Source organism: Pleurodeles waltl, chromosome 5, assembly GCF_031143425.1.
Source record: "Pleurodeles waltl isolate 20211129_DDA chromosome 5, aPleWal1.hap1.20221129, whole genome shotgun sequence".
Taxonomy (NCBI): Eukaryota; Metazoa; Chordata; class Amphibia; order Caudata; family Salamandridae; genus Pleurodeles; species Pleurodeles waltl.
The window spans coordinates 350,248,159-350,267,116 of NC_090444.1; the positions used below are offsets into that span (position 1 = coordinate 350,248,159).

The 18,958-nt window shown below is 41.9% G+C and overlaps 1 protein-coding gene across 2 annotated transcripts in view; it reads left to right on the forward strand.

Moving 5' to 3' along the window:
* KIF16B (kinesin family member 16B) overlaps nt 1–18,958 on the forward strand; it is a 1,953,564-nt gene that overhangs the window by 306,000 nt on the left and 1,628,606 nt on the right. For both annotated transcript variants that reach the window (XM_069234094.1, XM_069234093.1), the window contains exon 5: nt 13,621–13,718. In XM_069234094.1, the coding sequence (XP_069090195.1) occupies nt 13,621–13,718 (98 nt within the window). The remainder of the gene's footprint in view (nt 1–13,620; nt 13,719–18,958) is intronic.

The window sequence follows — 18,958 nt, forward strand, 5'->3', positions numbered from 1 at the left end:
CTCTTAAGTGCCTGAACCCCACATCTTTCCTTCTTATTCAAGCCAGTAGTTTCCTGACATTGCTTCCTGTGTCATATAATTACCTTTATTTGCCCAGTTTATAATGTGAAAACTTCTTCCCAGAGTATTGATTTATATTAACTTTTCCTACCATCTGCTTGTCCTTTTAAATATTCATATGGGTCTTGTGCATGTTCCTTTTCTCTGTAGAATTTATTGTTCTAATTTGGTAAACAACTCCTCTCTCTTGCGTCTCGGACTTCCCTGGACAATAGGCAGCCCCTTATTAATGTTTCCCAAAGTGTTACCGTACTGTCAACTGACACCTTATTGTCACTAAATTAATTTTCTGTCACATGTAGTAGATCTGTCACTACTTTTAGGTTAGTTAGACATCATGATGCCAGTCCCCAATCTGTAAAACTTGAGTAATGTAATCACGAGAGGAGAATGACCAGAAAACCCACTGGCATCTATACATCTGATGATGTTTACATTTGATCTAAAGAAGTAGTCAGTCCTTCAGTAAGAATTGTGGGCCCCAGAGTAATATGAGAAGCAATTTTATTGTTGTGAAGGCTCCTCGATACATCAGTAAGTCCCATGGTGTGGGCAAATCCAACCAGTTTGGTGCCAGCTTGGAGATTCTATGGAGTTAAAGGAGTTTTTTTGGATGGCCTGTTGGTTTATTTTGCCTTGTGACCTGGACAGCTTTTCTCCAATTGATCTAAATTGGGATATTTGATTGGTTCCTTAACTGGCGAAGCTTTGGCTTCTTCAACTCCTCTAGTTGTTGTTGAAGATCCTTCCTTGAATAATTATGGCAGTTTTTGGGCAAAGTTCAAGAAGACGCTTGAAAGACCAAAGCTTCTGCTGTGGGCTCTGTCTGTGAGATCTCAGGGAAATTCTGATGTGTTTATCTGTGGCACCCAGTTTCGAGTACTTGGTGTTAAGGCCACCTGGATGGAGCCCACTCAGATGACTTTAGTCTAGAGATGGTTAAAGTGGAAGTTAAAGGATAAACTAGCAAGAGTTCCCTGAACTTCTTTGTTTTCTCAACTTCTGGACCAGTTTCACCTACTTGAACACTTCCTTAAGGAAAGAAGAAGGGAAAAATGGAGTTGCCAGAGGTTCACTTCTACTTCTTCTCGTACCGTTAGGTTGACTGAGCCAATTTCTGAGCAAGTAGTTCCTGTAAGGGAAGTTTACATCTCAGTTGTTCATGTCCTAACCAGCTGCTGCGGAATTGTACTGCCTGATCCTGCATGCCACAGAGAAAGCACAGGTGCTGTCCTTTGTAAGGGAGAGTCTTCTCTTCCTAAAGCTTTAGTTCCTCTGGTGGATCAAGGTCATGCTTGTTTGTGTTAGAGTTGCTCTTTTAAGTCTACCATGGACACTCTGTCTCTGCTTCTTCCCTGTTAAATTCCAGTGCCTCCGGCATGCATATAGAATTGTGTTGTGTCATCTCTGGATCATGTACAAACAATTAACGGATCCCCTTCAACTTCAGGTCTTGTGACCTCCATCACGGTTCTTCTCTTAGTGTTTTTTGGCAATCATAAGGAGATGGTTGCTTTTGATCTAGTTATGTCTCCTAACTATGCTTGTAATACTTGGGGTACCCTGAGTGGAATGATACAATCCCTATGTCAATTGAGAGACTAGAGTTGTATCTCTGTCATCACAGTTCTGCAGAGATAACTGTTATTTGTATGGGAGTCATTGGGCTTCTGTGGAACAAGACTTTCTTATGACAGATCTCGATCTACTATTGCTCAGATTTTGTCCATTCCTATGGCTAAACAGGAATTTTCTGATGCCTCTCAGAAGCGTGTATCTCTCTCTCCGTAGATATTTGGATTGTGCCAACCCTTGGTACCATCTCGGAGGGTGGATTGTCTATGGACCCTCTTAGAATCTCTTTCATTATGGACTGGCTAACTCCCAAGTATATCAAAGAGGCTCATAGGTTTGTTTGGACTGTATAACAGTTATAGACTGTTTATTTAAAACTAAGCTGAAATGCCCATTTATGTTTCTGTCACTGTGAAGAACTTTACCAAAGGTTTTTCTTGGACTCAAAAAGATCAGGATGCTTTGTCAAGCTCAAGAAGGCTTTTGTCCAAGCCCCTATTCTCAGACACCTAGATCTGTCCAAGACATTTATTGAGGTAACCAAAGCCTCTAATTGTGCTGTTGAATCAGTTCTGCATCAGCTGAAGGAGGAGGACAGTCTGGAGCATCCAATCTGTTCTCTTCCATGCCTTGAACCCTTCTAAGCGAAGGTGTTCCATTCTGGAATGCAAGCTCTTGGCCCTTAAACATGCTTGCATGGAGTGGTGGCACCTTCTAATGAGAGCAGTTGAACTCTTTGAGATTTGAACAGACTGTTAAGATATTAAGTTTCTGCAGAGCCTACAATGTAGAAATAGCAAAGAAGCTCATTGGGCCTATTTTATTTGCAACATGACTTTTTTTGGAACTCACTTTCCCAGCACTCAGAATATTTTTGCTGATGCCTTATCACATCCTAATGTTCTGTCAATTCTAGCTGGTTAAGCCTATAGTTGCTTCTGCCTCTGGGTCTCTCTATTGTAAACCAGGTACATCTGAGGTTTCCAACCTGCCAGGTTTATCTTGCCTGGGTTTCTGATTGTTTCAAGCAGTTGCATGAGATTTTATCAAATGGGATGGGCTCCCATTGGTGTGAAGTTTCTTCTAACACCCCTTTAGGACTCTTTATTTGTACTGTACAATTTCAGTAGGTTTTGACCCATATGAGATCCTCAAGTCTTAAGCATCCAAGCTATCAACATTAATCGGACAGTCCCGAGGAAGGTAGACTGTTATTAACTTTTGTCCACTGAAACGTGTGGTGACAGTTTTAATTGTCCGTTGTTGCAGACCTGCGAAAGTGGAATTACAACTGGTTCTTTTTCTCTTTGGTAGGTTTTTCTGCCACACATCAGGGACCTTGGTTTTAATTTATGTGTACTGATTGGATTGTTGAAACTATTTGTGATGGTGGGGTCACGAAAAAAGTATACAAATCCCTCTGTCAAATGATGTGCCTTACAAAAAAATGTAAATTCTTTGCTATTGTTTTTGTTTAAATGTATGCACTATTTGAAGTATATTGATTAAAATATTGTGTGGATTAATTATTTGAGATTTATTTTTGAATGCTGTGTATAATATAATCTATGGAGCAATTGTGGGCAAATTATTATGTTGCTAGTGAATTATTATGTGAGTTTTAGGAGATTAAATTGTTACTGAAGACTTTGAGACACTTGTCCTTTTGCTTTTGTTTTCAGCTGGCCTTGTTGATTACCAGAGAGTCTTCAAACTGAAGTTCTGGAAATGTGTCATGACTCTGCATTAGCAGGGCATCATGAAGTAACATCAGCATTGGAACTTGTCTTGTGTTCCTTCTGATGACCTACTGTTCACCAGGATGTAGAGCTCTGTCATGCCCTGTCCTATCTGTGCACATTCCAGGGCAGTCCATGGTTTAATTCAGCCTATGTCCATTCCTCCTCATCCTTGGCACAAACTTTCCACCAACTGCATTGTGGACTCACCCTAGTCAGGTGGAAACAGAGTGATCATGGTCACTGGAATACATTTAGGTGGCTCACTTTTCCCTATTTTGGAGGCTTCTGACTGCTATAATGATGGCTAGGAAATTCCTGGTGGAAATATTTCACCCTCATGGGTATCCAAACACCAAAATCTTGAACAATGGGTCTCAATAAATTTTCCGGTTCTTTTGTTCTATCTATTCTATTGTGAGTATACAGCAATCTCTGTCCTATGGTTACCATCCACAGTCAAATGGTCAGATGGAAAGAGTCAATTAGAGCTTAGAGCAATTTGTTAGGTGTTTCAGCAATGCCGTTCAAAACAGCTGCAGAATTACCTATGTTTAGAGTTTTTATAACCCTTCCGTTCAGTAGGCTACCAAGGCCCATCGATTCTATTATATCAAGGGCATCCATCATCATTCCTTTTCTTCTTCTCCGCTGTCTACTGCTATGAAAACTAGGACTGACAAGTTAAGATAACTGTTTCAAAACGTTAGGTGGGCTAGAATCTCAGGTTGTCTTCCATATTCTTGCTCACTAGAAAGTTGCCTGTCCAGTTTCATCCTCGATTCTTTGGGCCCTTTGTTACAAATAAATCCAGTCGCCTTTAGGTTTTATCTTCATAACCGTTGGAAGATTTACCATGCCTTTCATGTCTTCTATTTAAAGCCTTTTGTACATAATCCTTTACATCAGATCTCTTCTCCTCCTCCTTCTGTACTGGTAGATTGTGCACCAGAATACAAGATCAGATAGATTTGTGACTATTCAATTTTTAGAGGCCGTTTGCAGTTCTACTAAAATTGAGCGTTCTTGGATTTCTGACTCTTTAGTCCATGTCTTAAGACTGGTTTGTCATTTGTTTCAAGCTTTTCTTGATGATCCTGAGGCCTTGAGGGGATATGCTGTTGGGTCTGCTGTATTTAGCCTCCTGGGTGCCTGAGAATCACAGTATTTTGTTGGGTCCCATGGTTCCTGAGGCTCAGAAGACACCATATAAAGCTCACAGCAGCGACTGAAAGAGTCTTTCATCTGGGTCTGTTTCCTCTTGTGTTTCCTCTTGTGCTCATGGATGCTGCTCCTTCTCTCTTCAACTTCAAAATGGCAGTCCCCTGCCTGAGGGTTTGCAGCTGCCTTTTAAGGCAACTCCGTCCTATGTTTTTTTTCCTGACTTTTCCAATCCTTTGTGTCTTGTGTTATGTATTTTTTTGATGTATTTTCCTTTTCTAATACTGTTTAAAGACCTACGTTTTGTTGGTGGGTGCATCGCAACAAAGCTGTGTTCTTTTGCTTGTTTCTTCACTCCCTCCACTTGCTAATCCAGACTCTTCCTTCTTGGGACTTCCTCACTTGGATTCCTGACGACTGGCTTTCTCGTTTCTTTTTTTTTTTTTTCTTTTTCTTTTTTTTTTACACCTTTGGCCTATTCTTACTGAGAAGGTGGCAACTTCCTGATGACACTTGCCTACTACATATTCCAGTGTGTGATGACGCAAGTGTCCAGCCCTTTACAGAATGTGCCTGGTGGAATCCCTTTTAAGCCTTCTTTCCAGTGCCTATAATGTTCTCATATGTAAATTATAACTGTAAACTGTTCCAACTTATTCCCACCCTACATCGTCATATAGTTGACGTCAAACTGCCCCCTCCTCAAACGCATGATGGTCCCTTCTCCAAAACATTTTGCATTAAAACATTTTGGAAGCGACTCTGTATACTGTAGCCTACTCATTACCCTCTGCCGTTGTACAACCGGTGTATGTTTCGCTCCTGGTTCTTTTCCGGCACATATGTTTGTCTCTTCCACCTACGAGGTTTTAAACTGATGGTGGATCCATTCCCTTTAAAAGGATGGTAAACAACATTTTTGTCCCACTATATCTTTTTTGGGAAGGTAACATGTTTTTTCCCTCATGAAAACATGCCACTGGCTTGCATTATTGTATCTGTTACTCATATTTTTCCTCATGCATGTTCTGCAGTGTTTAATTGAGGGAAAGGGAGTTCCTTCGAATAGGTCCCTGTCTGCTTCTCCTGGCACTGCTATTGAGGTTTCGGTGTTTGAAATATCGGAGGATGATTCTTTAGGCCCTCCTCACAGTTGTCACCCTGAGTCTTTCCAATGTTACTGTGAGGGATTTCCCTTTTGTGCGCCATTTGCTCCAGGTTTTTCCAAATCTTCTCAGGAGATGTTAAGTGCTTGGATTTCCCCTCTGCAGTGTTCTTTAATGTAGTTGAGTTCAGCCTAGTGTTTCTTTTTTCTTGGTAAGGTCATTCTATTGATTTTGTATATGGGGGAAAAAACAAAAACAAACCAAACAGTTCCAGCAATCTCACAATGTTATATTGGTACAGCTCAGAACTACATCTTTTCATCTTACAATCAATTACGTATTTACAAGCCCACCATTTGCCCCATATCTTGACATGGATTCGAAGACAACCCCACGCTATGTAAATTGCTTCCTTTATCTATGTACACCAGTCGAAACCTGCTCGCCACTTCACCAGTTTGGGAAAGGCGGGACGTTTGAGAATTTCCATTTGCTTGTCATATCTCCTTTTGCAACCACTCTAGCAGTTTCCCACTATGGATTGTCCCCTTGCGTGCCTCCAAGTTCGTCTAGTAGCCACTTTAGGTGACAACTCTACCGGCTGTTCCAAGACCTGGTTCAGAGCCCCTTAAATTCCTCACCAGTACCTGGTGATTTTAAGACACTGCCAGACCATATGAAAGAAATCTGCATCACAGTGAAAGCAGGTAGGCTGATGAACTTTGCCTGCATGCCAGCGGCAGCGAAGAGTTAGGTAGGTCATGTGTATATTATGCAGTTGGATCAGTTAAAAATGGGAAGGTATAGCAATTTCAGCCAGCCTTTTGCTACTCGGAGTCCTTAAGAGGTCCCACCTAGTCCTCCCACTTTTCCCTGAGGGTTGTAAATCTGTTGGTACGGTAATTTCCAGGGTGCAGTATGTCTGGGATATTCCACCTTTTCAAAATGTATCATCAGTAGCTTGGCTTCAAGTGGGTTAATTCAGGCAAGACCGTAGACTCAGTGCTACGGTTATCAAGAGCATGTCTGAGCTGCAGATATTCCTGGATTTGAATCTGTGATGGACAGAAAAAGATTTGTGAGTTTTGGAATGCTTGTATATGGTCCCCATCCCAAACGGCACCTAATGCCTATTTTTTTCCTACTTGTAAATTGGGCAGTGTGGTGAAGCCATCTTTTTGCCATAAAGGGGATTGCAAAGTCAGCTTATTGTCCCATTTGATTGATCGCAGTTCCAGGCGCCAGTTTACAAAGACCACCCTGGCGACCTCTTAAAGGCTCATAGGAATGGGGCTTTCCATATAGCAGCCCCATCAGGTTACCTATGTACATAAGGGAGAGCTCTGTTTGATACGCTGGGTCATTCCACCCCACATTCATTGATGACCAGGGTTTGTGTGGCTCTGGTGTATACTTATAGGTCAAGCATTGCCTCCCCCCATCGTATACTGATTGCTAACATTTATCTAGAGCGATACAAGGATGGTGACCTGCCCACAAAAAGAAGCAAATCATAGACCGGAGGCCTCTAAACCAGTGGCCTGGAATCATCAGCGGGAAATTTTGAAGGATGTATAGGAAGTGCGTGAGTATCATCTCCTGAAAGGAGAGGATTGTCAAGGAAAAGGATGTCATCCATGTAAAGTGCTATTTTCTCCTTTCCCCATCTCCAGCCCTATAGCTGGACATCACATCTTATCAGTTTGGCCAGAGGTTCCATAGCCAGGGTGAAGAGGAGTGGGCAGCCATGTCTGGTTCCTCGTCGGATGGGGAATGAGTCAGACATCACAGCGTTTGTTTGCACTCATGCTAGAAGTTCTGAGCTTGATGTAGGTTTGGAATTGTGGACCTAATCCCATACTTTCCAGGATCTTGGTCAGAAAGGACCAGTCCACCGAATCAAACGCCTTCTCAAAATCTTTTATAAGGAGAGCACAAGGATCACGGATGTGCTGAAGTTGGGCTATTGCAAATTTACTTGTCTTATGCAATGGTGAGTACAGTGGTAGGAGATAAAGCTGCATTGATCCAGATGAATAAGGAAATTCAAAACTCGTTTAAGTCTGTTGGCGAGCTCTTCTGCAAATGTTAACATTTCTGCACTAATAAGGAATATTGGCCTCTATGAGGCACATTGATTAGCGAGCTGACCCGAGTTGGGGATGACCACAATAGCAGTCATATGGCGTTCTAAAGTGAATGTACTCTTGGCGGTTGGTTCTGCATAAAGTTCGAGCAGCTGAGGAGAAATAATATTTCAAATGTTACAGTAGTACTCAATGAGAGAGCCATCTGCACATGGCGTTTTGCCAGAGTTCATCCCTTGCATTGCCTTATTTATATCCTCTAACGTTAGAGCAAATTCTAAGTCTCTTCCGTTGGAGGGTGAAATGATGGAAGGGGTATATCTGCCAGAATAGATCTTACTTGCTCTCATGGGTATTGAGGTTACTGTAATAGAGCATTTGATAATATTCAGCAAAGACAGCCATGATCTCCACTGATCTGCATCTTTTTTAGTTTGATGAGTCTAGGATCTCGGTGAAACGTCAAGTATTTAAAGGTTTTTTCCTTAGTTCCCTTTTCATGCCATTAAAGGATCTGTGTTGCATCTGAACTCCCTAAGTGAAGTCCAGGAATATCATGATCTGTGTGTATTCGACATTGTGGAGCCTTCCTCACTTGCTGCTAGTAGTATTGTATCTCTGTCCCTGAAGTTGAACATGCAGGCTAATATTCCACTGGTTTGGCTCCCCAGCCTTGAGAAGGGCAGCCTATGGCACCCTATGGGTCCTCTTCACAAAGAAGAATTTTGACAATCCCTCTGGTTGTAAGCCTTACAATGTAAGGTGTCCAGAATGAAGGTACTTTATAAAGAGATTACTTGTGGGCACCTCCGCCTGTTTGCTACCCACACCCTACCAATGCTTTTATGATATAAGCATCCCTTTGCGCCTTCTGCTTTTGCTGATAGCCATTGGTTGTTGCCTCTCAGATGTTTGGTTTCCTACTTCATGGTTTTTAATATCAGAAGTGTGTTCTGTTTTCGTTTTTTCTGCCACTTCTACTCTGCCACTTTTCTGAGGTTCTGAGTAATGTCTAGTGCCACAGTATCAATTTTTATATTCCAGTGGCATTCTAAATTCTCATTCCGCTGCTAGGATCTCTTTTTCTTCCGTGTATCATCCGAGGGGGGACCTGCATCAATTCATTATATGTAGATATGCGTCGTTGATATGTTACCACCTTTCTTGTTGCTGTTACACCCTGTGGTGCTGGGGGTTCTATTCACTGGGCTCCTTCTCCGCACCTACCCGGTTCAGACACATATAGTCACCACTTATGTCCCGTGAAATGAGTGTACTGCCGGCCAGTGGCTATGCGTCTGTACCTTACTCTGTCACAGCCGGTTAAGCTACAGGTTTATTTGCTTCTTTGACAGATGTCTGTGGGAAGATGGTAAGAGGAGGTTGCCAATGTTGTGCTCCCCTTTGATCAAGAAACACCAACTCAGTCTGTTGGCTTTTTTTGTGTGTGAGGTCTCGGTCTGGGCCTGGTCTTTATCCGTAGTCTTGTGGTCTATCAGCAGGTCCAGCGGTTCCAATGTGAGATTAGGGGGCAGGGACCAGGTTTCTGCTCTGTTGTTGTTCTATGTGGCCCCCTCTGCTGTGGCCTCCATGGATGTGGACAGAAGGCACCATGCCCAGATTGCTGCACCCCTTTCACTGGCTACTTTCATCTGCACAGTACCTCTCTCCTCCACATTCTACAAATGCTTATACCCTATCCTTCTATGTATGTCTGGTCTATCCAATGTAAGGAAAAGACAAATGTATTAAAATATTACCTTGTTTATCCAAATATAATTTGTCGATTCAACAAAACAACCAACACTTTTAATAATTTTGTATTTATATTGGGCAGACTATAGTTATCATGCAGTTGTTGACACACTAAAGCTACATTTTACGGCTGTATTGCTCTGAAACCATATTTAATAATCCTGAGTACGTAGGGTGCAGCTCACCAAGATAGGTGATGAGTAGAACATATGGCTTATAGTATAAGGCAGCCCCGCAGGGATTACTGCCCATCTCTTGATCAGCATAATAGTCTTCTGCATACTTTCACAAGCACAATGGAGAAGTGACATAATTTGGCAATGGCTTTGGCACCACCCTCACGTTAGTGGACAAAAGAACAGGTTCTGAATGGGCAGAAATTGTGTGCTTCCACAGATATTGTGCTTTTTGTCCATGCAGCAGTGATTATTTTATTTATCCAGCTGCCTGACCTAGCAGCAGTATGGCTGCCGAGAGATGGCTCACTACCGCCCATAAAATATGAAGCTTGTAATGGGATTGATCTTGATCCTTTGGGGGCACACATAGCACTGTGATGCTTTCAAACGGTCTTCGGTAAGAGTGGAGTGGTTTGATCACCTAAGATAGTGGCAACTCTTAGGTGAAACTCTAACTGAGCCTGAGCCATCTGCTATTTGTTCCTGAACTTACTGTTCACTAGTGACACTGTTGACCCGTGGAAGTAAGAGTCGAGTGCCGGTGTCACTGTTGGGCATGTGCATGAACAGAGGCATGGGGCTGGATGGCGTGCATTTATTTTAATCTCCAGTGGATACCGCTGGGCTCCAAAAGTTGTTGCCCATCAGGGTGCTGCCAAGTGCGAGATGTAGAGATTTTATGTTAAAGGGCAACACGTACTTCAGTATATTAAGTGAAGGGGGGCTTTACGGAGGTATGCTGGTTGTATTCCCTGTTTGGTATGTTTTACATTGGATTTTGCCTTCCACTGCTTGATCATACACCATTCATCCCACTGCTGCATAACCTTCTGACATGACGCATCTAAATTTAGATAGACACCACTGCATACTTACCTGGAATGTGAACGGAATGTAGTGATGCATTCAAGAGAGCAGCAGCCGCTAACTAGACCAAAAGCCTAGTGTCAGGAGATGGTACTTGCTAGGTAACAAATGTTCCCTTCTAGGGAGACACTGGTGTACCTGGGTATATCAAGTGGGTTACACAGACTCGGGTTCATTTCTTTGGTCCTGTGTAGCACTAATACAGTTACTGAGTTATGTAGACTCATTCAACATGAAGATTTGTTTTACTTTATTGCCCATGTGCTGCTAGTGTTTTACCTCTCTTTAACTCCTGTCATACTTGTCACGACCTTTAGACCCAATTTGATTGGGAAGGTTCTGAACCAGTCAGTGATACGTGTGCTAACGTTCCCTATTCTTATCAAGTTTGTTTCTCATGGTATTGATTACTTAGTAAGCTTTCCTCTGCTTTCCTTATGTTACATTACATTCAGCATTGGCAGGAATCTGGGTTAATTCTTGACCCCCTCGTTTGTATAGATCGCCCATTCTTCTGCCTAACTCCCATTGGTGTTTCTCTGTGAAGTGACAGATCTAATCATGTATAAAAAGTTGTCATACTCCAGATTTTAGTTTCACCACTAATTGTTTTTTTAATGTATCAGTCAGTTACTCAAAATTTGCCTTGCATTTGTTTGATTTTGGTTTCACCTAAATGGAGTCCTATGAACTCTTTGTATTTCAAGATCCAGATATACAGTTGTGTTAACTTGGGGGACTCCTTTCTTAACTAGCTTCACTATAAATGTCTTCAGATAATTCCCTTAAGCTCTCTCAGGGACATTCAATAGTAATATTAATGTTTTTTTTACCATCTGGGCTGATTCTAATTTCTTGGATATTTTTCTCTGGATCTACTATTACATTGTTCCTGCTATTATCTAGGGATTACTACTTCCTGTCAGATCACCTAGCTTTTTTTCCCAAGAAACAGCATGCACCCTAAATCTAATTTTGACTAGCTTCTAAGATTTCAGATCTCTTTTTTATATCAGTCTTGAGATCTAATACAATATTTATGTTAGTATACTTCGAGGGGATTCGTTATTTTCTGGTGTCTCAGTTACATTACCTTGTGGCAGAACCTTCCCTGGGCTTTCTGGAATTAGATAGTCCTCTCCATTTACTTCCTAAAGTGGCTCATACCTGTTGGTAGTGAGGCGATTTGAGGTAATCTCCATATTGGTTCCCAGTGGCAAGCTCTAGAGTGCCTCTTTTATGGACCTTATATAGAGATGGCTATTTTAACTCTGCACTGCGTGGGATCTCGGGGTCACTGGGAGGTTCTAATTCATGCAAGCATACTAAGGGACTTTTATTGACCTAATGATTATGACTTGTTTGTGAGTGTCAGCTTCTTATGTGTCCTGCTGAATCCCCATAATTGTGAGACATTACCTTAAAAATTCATTTTAGGGCTGGGGTAGGTCTAAGTGTAGAAAGCGCAAAGTCCTTCTCCTCCTTTCTTTCACATTTCCTGCTTACAGTACTACTTATACTTTGTGTTTGCTGTTTTGATGTTAAGTGGAATTCCCTGGCTGATACTTCCCTGAATATCAAAGCTTCTTCCCTAAGACGATATCACAAAGTGCTGACTGCCATCTGCTGGTCGGGTATATTGACTGAAATTTTAGGATGACTCCCTCCACCTTTCATTGACTGAAATTGTTAGAACGCAAAGTGTTCCAGGGGTAGGGAGGCAGAGCTTTCTCAAAATTTTCTTCTTTTGTAGTTCTCTTCCTAATGGCAACACCCTGTCCCCTCTCTTCTTCTATGTTGTCGAGTACTTTACCTCCTTTGCCCTGGGAATACAAAAGATTACCTGCTTCCCTGACTCTATGCCCAACATCTGTTGATCTAGTTTTTGTGCTGCTGTTTCCTACGGAAATGTCCAGCTTCCTCCCCAAGCGAGCCTTCCACCCTCCAACAAGGCTACTCTTGCTTGTGCTGGCTTTACCAGCACTTTCCCTAAAGGTGATCCAGGTATCCATCTTTCGAACCTGGCAAAACTCGAAAGAGGTGCTGTCCCAACAAGAGACTGCCTCAAGCACCTGGGAGGAGTTCTTCATCAGAGGGAGAAGACATGGTCGCAGATCGTGAATGAAGGCGAGTTGCTATCAGAATAACTACCATTCCAGGAAATGCATTTGTGAGAACCACTTAAAGAGGGCCACGGGTCAGGTAGGGGCAGATACGGGCTACTGAGCCCAACCATGCCTTTTAATCGTGATGTCCCGGGGCCTCACCTTCTATGTATCTTGAGTAACTGGGCCAAATACCCCTTGACTCTCCATGATAGCTGTGGGCGTACAGTCAATGCCTCCCTTGAAGGAAAAGTGTAGATACAGAGGAGTGAACACTACTTATAACTCAAAGCGCACACAGTACGAATAATACATTATTCAATACTTACTTTTATAAGAAAAAAACAATTTAATTTTTAACTCTACACATTCAAAGAAAAAACTAAATTCATGTGCAATAACACAACCCCCTTGAGATTGGGGCTGTAGTAGTTGTCAGGCAAATCCCTGTCCCACCCTCTTTCGCTTAGCAAAATATTTACTTGTCACTTTTTGCTACCAGCAGTAGCCTGGAACCACACCATTATGCAAGTGATTGTTATGTTATTTTCGCCACCATCAGTGTCAGAAATTACCTCTGTACCGCGACTGCCTGCCTTACTGAAGGTGTTGATGTAATAGATGTCCACAGTATATCAGGAATTAATACTGTTCTGAAATGGATGTCTAAGCAGCAGCTACCCATTACATGGGTGGACCTAGTCCTATGGTTTGGCATCATTGATTAGTGGATGCCCACAATGTACCTTATACCCCCTATAACACCTTGGGTGGGCTCCTCTGTGCTGTGGAATGACCACCATTCCATCAGAACCAGAATTATTCCAGACTGAGGCACTGATGGAGTGGTGTTAAAGTCATATCTCTGGAGCCAAAGTTTTAAAAATGTATTGAATTATTTCTGTAACTGAAGATTGAAAACCGATGAATTGATAATGTCAAAGAACATGTAGAATAAAGAGTAATGTGATTTTGTGTCGTGATAGGGCGATTCTGGCTTAATACCTCGAATTTGTGAAGGACTATTTAGCAGGATAGCTGAAACAACCAGATGGGGTGATGCTTCATTCCGAACAGAAGTGAGGTACGTTTGCATGTACTGAGACAAAAGTGGTCAATTGAATGTGAATGTTCCTTGTTTTTGCTTTGTGGTGGTAGCTTAATGCATTTGTTTAGGGGTTTCAAAGATCTAATTTTGAGCAAATAACATATGTTAACAACAAAATATTTGAGTCTCTATACCCTGTGGTGAAGAATTTCATAAGGTTGCTGACTAATAAGAGCCATCTGATACCTTCTTTTTGAAGAAAAAAAATACTCACAGACTGAAGAATGTTTGCTGTCAAATGCAGATATGTGGAGTTAGAGTGCTATTCTGAATGTCCCGTTATGTTTTTATGGGCGAGCTCAAAGTGCTCTGTCACATGCTGTAATCTCTCTTTGGGCTTCAAACCACGCCCATGTCACGTCAGTCACCTACATTGGTTCGTGGGCTTGCATTTTAAAATCCGCTTGCTTTCATTTGTGAAAGACATGCATACGTCATGCCTTTTTCGGTGTTTAGCCCACCTACACAGCACCGGTAAACTACTAAATACATACTAGGCTCGATGTTTTCAGCCTGGAGTCCGGACTACTTTATCTGTTTATTTTCCACGCAGCGCGATGGCGCTGCATTTTACATAGTGCGATTGTGCTGCGTTTTATTTTTATTTACAACGCTAATAGCTCTAACTCGAGTAAATGCGAGACCTGTTGCATTGAAAATGCTTGTTTTTATAGTTTACAAACAATGTGATTGCAATTCTTTGTCCAGGAAAAGTATTTTAGCTGTCACAAACTCTCAGATTCTGTAAATCTGCTGGTCTGCGCCTGTTAAAACACTTTTTGAAATGTACCTCACTCAGTTAACGATTCAAAAAAACTTTTCCGAAGTGATAAATGGGTTATAGGTTTAGGAAACTGTAAGGAACTGATATTTAGAAGGGGTGTGTTACAGGTGTCCCTTCTAAATACCGATTATTTAAGGTATGTATTAATGTTTTATGACGGAAATCCGTTCGCAAAACATTAATATGTTACCACCAACTCAAAGTAGGTGATAACCTATTCACAAATGGACTCCTTTTCCTTTGTGGATGTGGAATACAACATTTCCTCGGAACAGGCAGGGGTCTATAGGATCCCTGTCTGCTCCAAAAAAAAACTTTTGTGAAAGCTTTTGTTTTCTTTTAGGAAAATGGGCTGCATTTTTAAACAAATGAATTCATCTAAAAAATGCTTTATTTAAAAGCAGTTGCAGACATGGTGGTCTTCTAGATGTAGCAGGCCACTATGCCTGTGGTTGTTGCCAATTGTAGTAACTCGTGAATTCCGACTTACTACAATTATGTATTTTGTGAACCAGCCTATTAGTACATAGGCCAGTTCGCAAACTAAAAATACATTTGATAAAAGTCTACGCTCAAATTGCGACCACTTCTACAGAATGCACTTTTAGTACACGAGGCCCCTGGTTACTGAAGAAGGCCTAGAAAGGGATTGAAAAATGCACCGTTTCAGGAATTAGGTAACTGAGTTACTGTACAAAAGTGGAGCACCAGTATGAATATACAGTTACATAAAACAGGTAAAAGTGACACAGCAGAGTATGGCCTCTTGAAGCACACGTCTTTCTCATAAAAGACAGAGTGGCCTTGGAAAAGTGTGGTTTCTGCAACTGAAATGTATTTTCCAGAATTGGAGCAGCAGCATACCAAAACCAGAAACTAATCACCAAGTTTCCTTCATAGCAGACTGAGAAGGCAGACGTGTCCATCAAAAACTACAGAAGTGGATAGTGCAGTCATGCATTTTTACCAAAGCAAGCATCAGTAAGCTTTGTCTGCTTTCTATAAAGAATCAGATGTAGGGGCACCATAAGACAAAGTTAAAAGGAACTGCAGGGTCAGGACAGTAAGCACAGTCACATTGCTGCAAGGTATCGCTTTTGGTATTTTTTAAGCAGCACTGCACATCCATTTGACGACATCAGGAAATTGCATTTAAACACTTGCTGAAGCCATACACATCCTTGAGAAGCCAGTTGTTAAAATATGTGCTTTGTGCCTAGAGCCATGAACTTCCTTATTCAGACCTGGGTGTAATTGAGTACTTCCTCAGCCTGATTGTTGCATGCACTGACGTATGAACTTGTGAACAAACAAATGAGTGCACAAAGAAATCACCATCTCCCCAAGCAAGAAGCTCAACAACAATATTTCAGGGTGCTATCCGTTTGATGAAGTGTGTCTTTAGGGAGTACGGGGGTTTGCTTATCATGTGTATCTCAGTCAAGTTGCTGGAGGAAAAAAAAGAATTGGACCAGATGCAGTAAGGTGTTTGAGTCTCAAAAGTTCCAATTTGAAAAATCAGACAGTTTCGACTGCAAAATGTCATTTTGATATGTACAAAATACAAATTGCAGCTCGGTAACATTACCGAACTGCAGTTTGAGTTTGCAACAACATTCTGAATCGGTATTTGGAATGTATGTTTTAAGGATGTACCTTACAAATAGTAATTCAGCATGGAGTGTAATAATGTTTGTGACAGAAATCCAGTCGCAAAACATTAGCATTTCACAGATAACACCAACGGTTCCCATCCTGCTGTCCACGGACCCCCAGGGGTACATGCCAGATTCCCAGGGGTCCACAGACATCTCAAGGCCAGGACCGGTAGGAAGGCACTTTTCCTGCTGGGGCCTCTCAATAGAAACAGTGAGTGTTTTTATATGTGTTACTTCATTTGTGCAGCAGTTTTAAAGGTACTGCAGAGTTTTTTGTATAGCCAGCAGTTTTCGGACAAAAATAAAAGTGTCAAGATAACTCTGGTGATTAATGTACCTGTTGGAGAGAGATGGGAGTTTTGCTTAGCAATAGCTTTGACTCATATAAGGTAGCGCGCAGATGGTTAATATGCCTGCTGCAAAGAATGTGTACCATGCATATCAAGAACAGTATTTTATGTGCATAGCACAGTGGGTTACTGCTTTTGTCACAGAGATTCATTTGTTACTGTGCAGGTCATAAATTACAATCGTAATCTAGTACAGTGATTTATGAATTGCTCTCAAAGAGCTGCATGTGAACTGCAAGGTACAAGTTAGAAAGTTATGTTTTTTTTCCAAGTCTTTCGTTGTCATGATGCTTCTAAAAAAAAGTTTGGTTGCATAGAAATACTTTCGTTTTTTTTTTTAAACTTGTCTTTACTGCATGCCTAAACATTGCATCACAGATGATATATTTATCTGCATACTGAGCTTGAATATTAAAAGCACACAGTGGTATAAATCATGACAACCATTTAGTCAAGGGTGGTTTTTAGCGTAACTGTCCACTATTACGGACGTGAGGGCCCTTGTAGGACCTTCCCTTTCAGCATATGTTCTGTCTGCCATATTGTATATTAGTTGTGTGTGCGCCCATGGCACGGTCCATCGTGGTAACTCGCTGCCATCAGTCTTTCTTTTCTGCAGTACCATCACTGACCAAGCTTTTATGTGAATAGATAACAATGACCTAAAGAACAAAACCAAACTGTGGCATCGGCCAGTCTGCAAGTGGTATCTGTCGCTGGGGGTGGGTTGGGTGGGCGTGGGGGTTGTTGCATACATCCACAACTGCTCTCTCATCCCAGGAAGTGTGTGGTGGTGATGATGATGCTGTGTGCAGCTACTGAGAGTAGTTGGCTGCCCCCCCTTTCACCAGGCCTCTCCTTTCCCACTTGGAGTCAGCTTTGCACCCATTCCCTGCGACTGGCATGTGTGTGTAGCCGGATGGTGTGCCCGAGTCTTCAGGTCGTACGACATGTCACTCCATATTTCTTAGTTGTGTTATGCATTTTCGTCTGTACGGACCTGTTTTAGTCTCCTCTCTTTGACTATCCCCAAACTGCATAGGTCTACTCTCCATTTGGTCAAAGTCGGACGGGACTGGGTCTAGTATAACGCAGTGTGGCGTTTAGACAGCAACAGACCCAGCAGGGCAAATCTATGCTGCATTTTAGTCCTTTTTTAGGCTACCTCATTACATTTACTAAATTATAAAATTTGTTCGGGAGCAGGTAGAAAAGACTTGTTTGGTGTTTATGGAATTGTAATTTAAAATCCTCTTTAATTGCAAAGTCTGAATTTTAAGGCACAGTTTTGAAAATGCTACTTTAAGATCCTTGGCATTTGCTTGCCCTAACCATTCGGTGCTTGAAACCTGTGTCCTGAGTCATATAACTAGGTGTAGTTGGCAGTTGACCTTTGCACATTCCTCTTAGCCACACAGTGGAGGAACTGAGTGTTGGAAGGATGGGACTGAGCTATGCACAGCTCCTTCTCTTCAAGGACACTGCCTCAACTCACACACAAAGAAATTCACGCTACCCTATTGAGGCTGTAGGCAGTCTGGAACCAGGGCAGGGAGACAGGAAATTCCATGTACTTCTGTGGGGGAAAACCTCCATAAGTTTCTTCCACTTACTAGTAGGCACCAGGTATAAAAATAGTGCTCTCAAACCACTCTTCAGATCACTTCTGGACCTGCATATGGATGTTTAGAGAGCTTCCCTGCTGCTGTGGCCTCCTGTATCCGTCAGAGGAATGCCCTGCTGCACCAAGAGGCCTGCCCTGTACACTTATACTACTGCCTGCTCCGTGAGACCTGCTTTCCTACTTGAACCCAAGGAATCTAGGTTGATTCTAAGAACTAGTTGGCTGTCCTCCTGATCAGAGCCTTGAGGACAGAAAAGGCTCCATTATATTCACAATAGCAACTAGAGATTTTTATTGTGGTGTTTTGGTACTTCTGAATGTTTACGCACATGCCTGCTCTGTGCCATAGCTACCACTGATGGAGCTCTGATTTAAATTACTGAACCTTTTATTGGGCCTAACAAGCATAGAGACATTGCCTGTTGTTGTCTGTGATCCACCCTAACTAATTATCCACTTTTTCCACAAAGACTGAGTATAGGAGGTCACAGATTTTGGCCATGAAAGCATGTGGGTGCCAACTTATTCTGTAGACTTTGAGTAACTTTGTTTATGTTGAAGTGGGATCTTATTTTGGTCTTTACGTTCTTCATGTGCACCCCTTTTGAACACATTTACCTCTGCTATTTTCGGCTGCTCTTTTTTAAGACTGTTTCTTTCATAGTGTCACTTTCTCACACTGTGCCGGTAAGCTGCAGGCACTGTGACTGCAACCAGTATTTACCTCGTCTTCCCCGATAAGCTGGTACTCAGGATTTGGGTATTCTTTCTTCTGAAATTGATGTCGCCTTTCCGTGTGA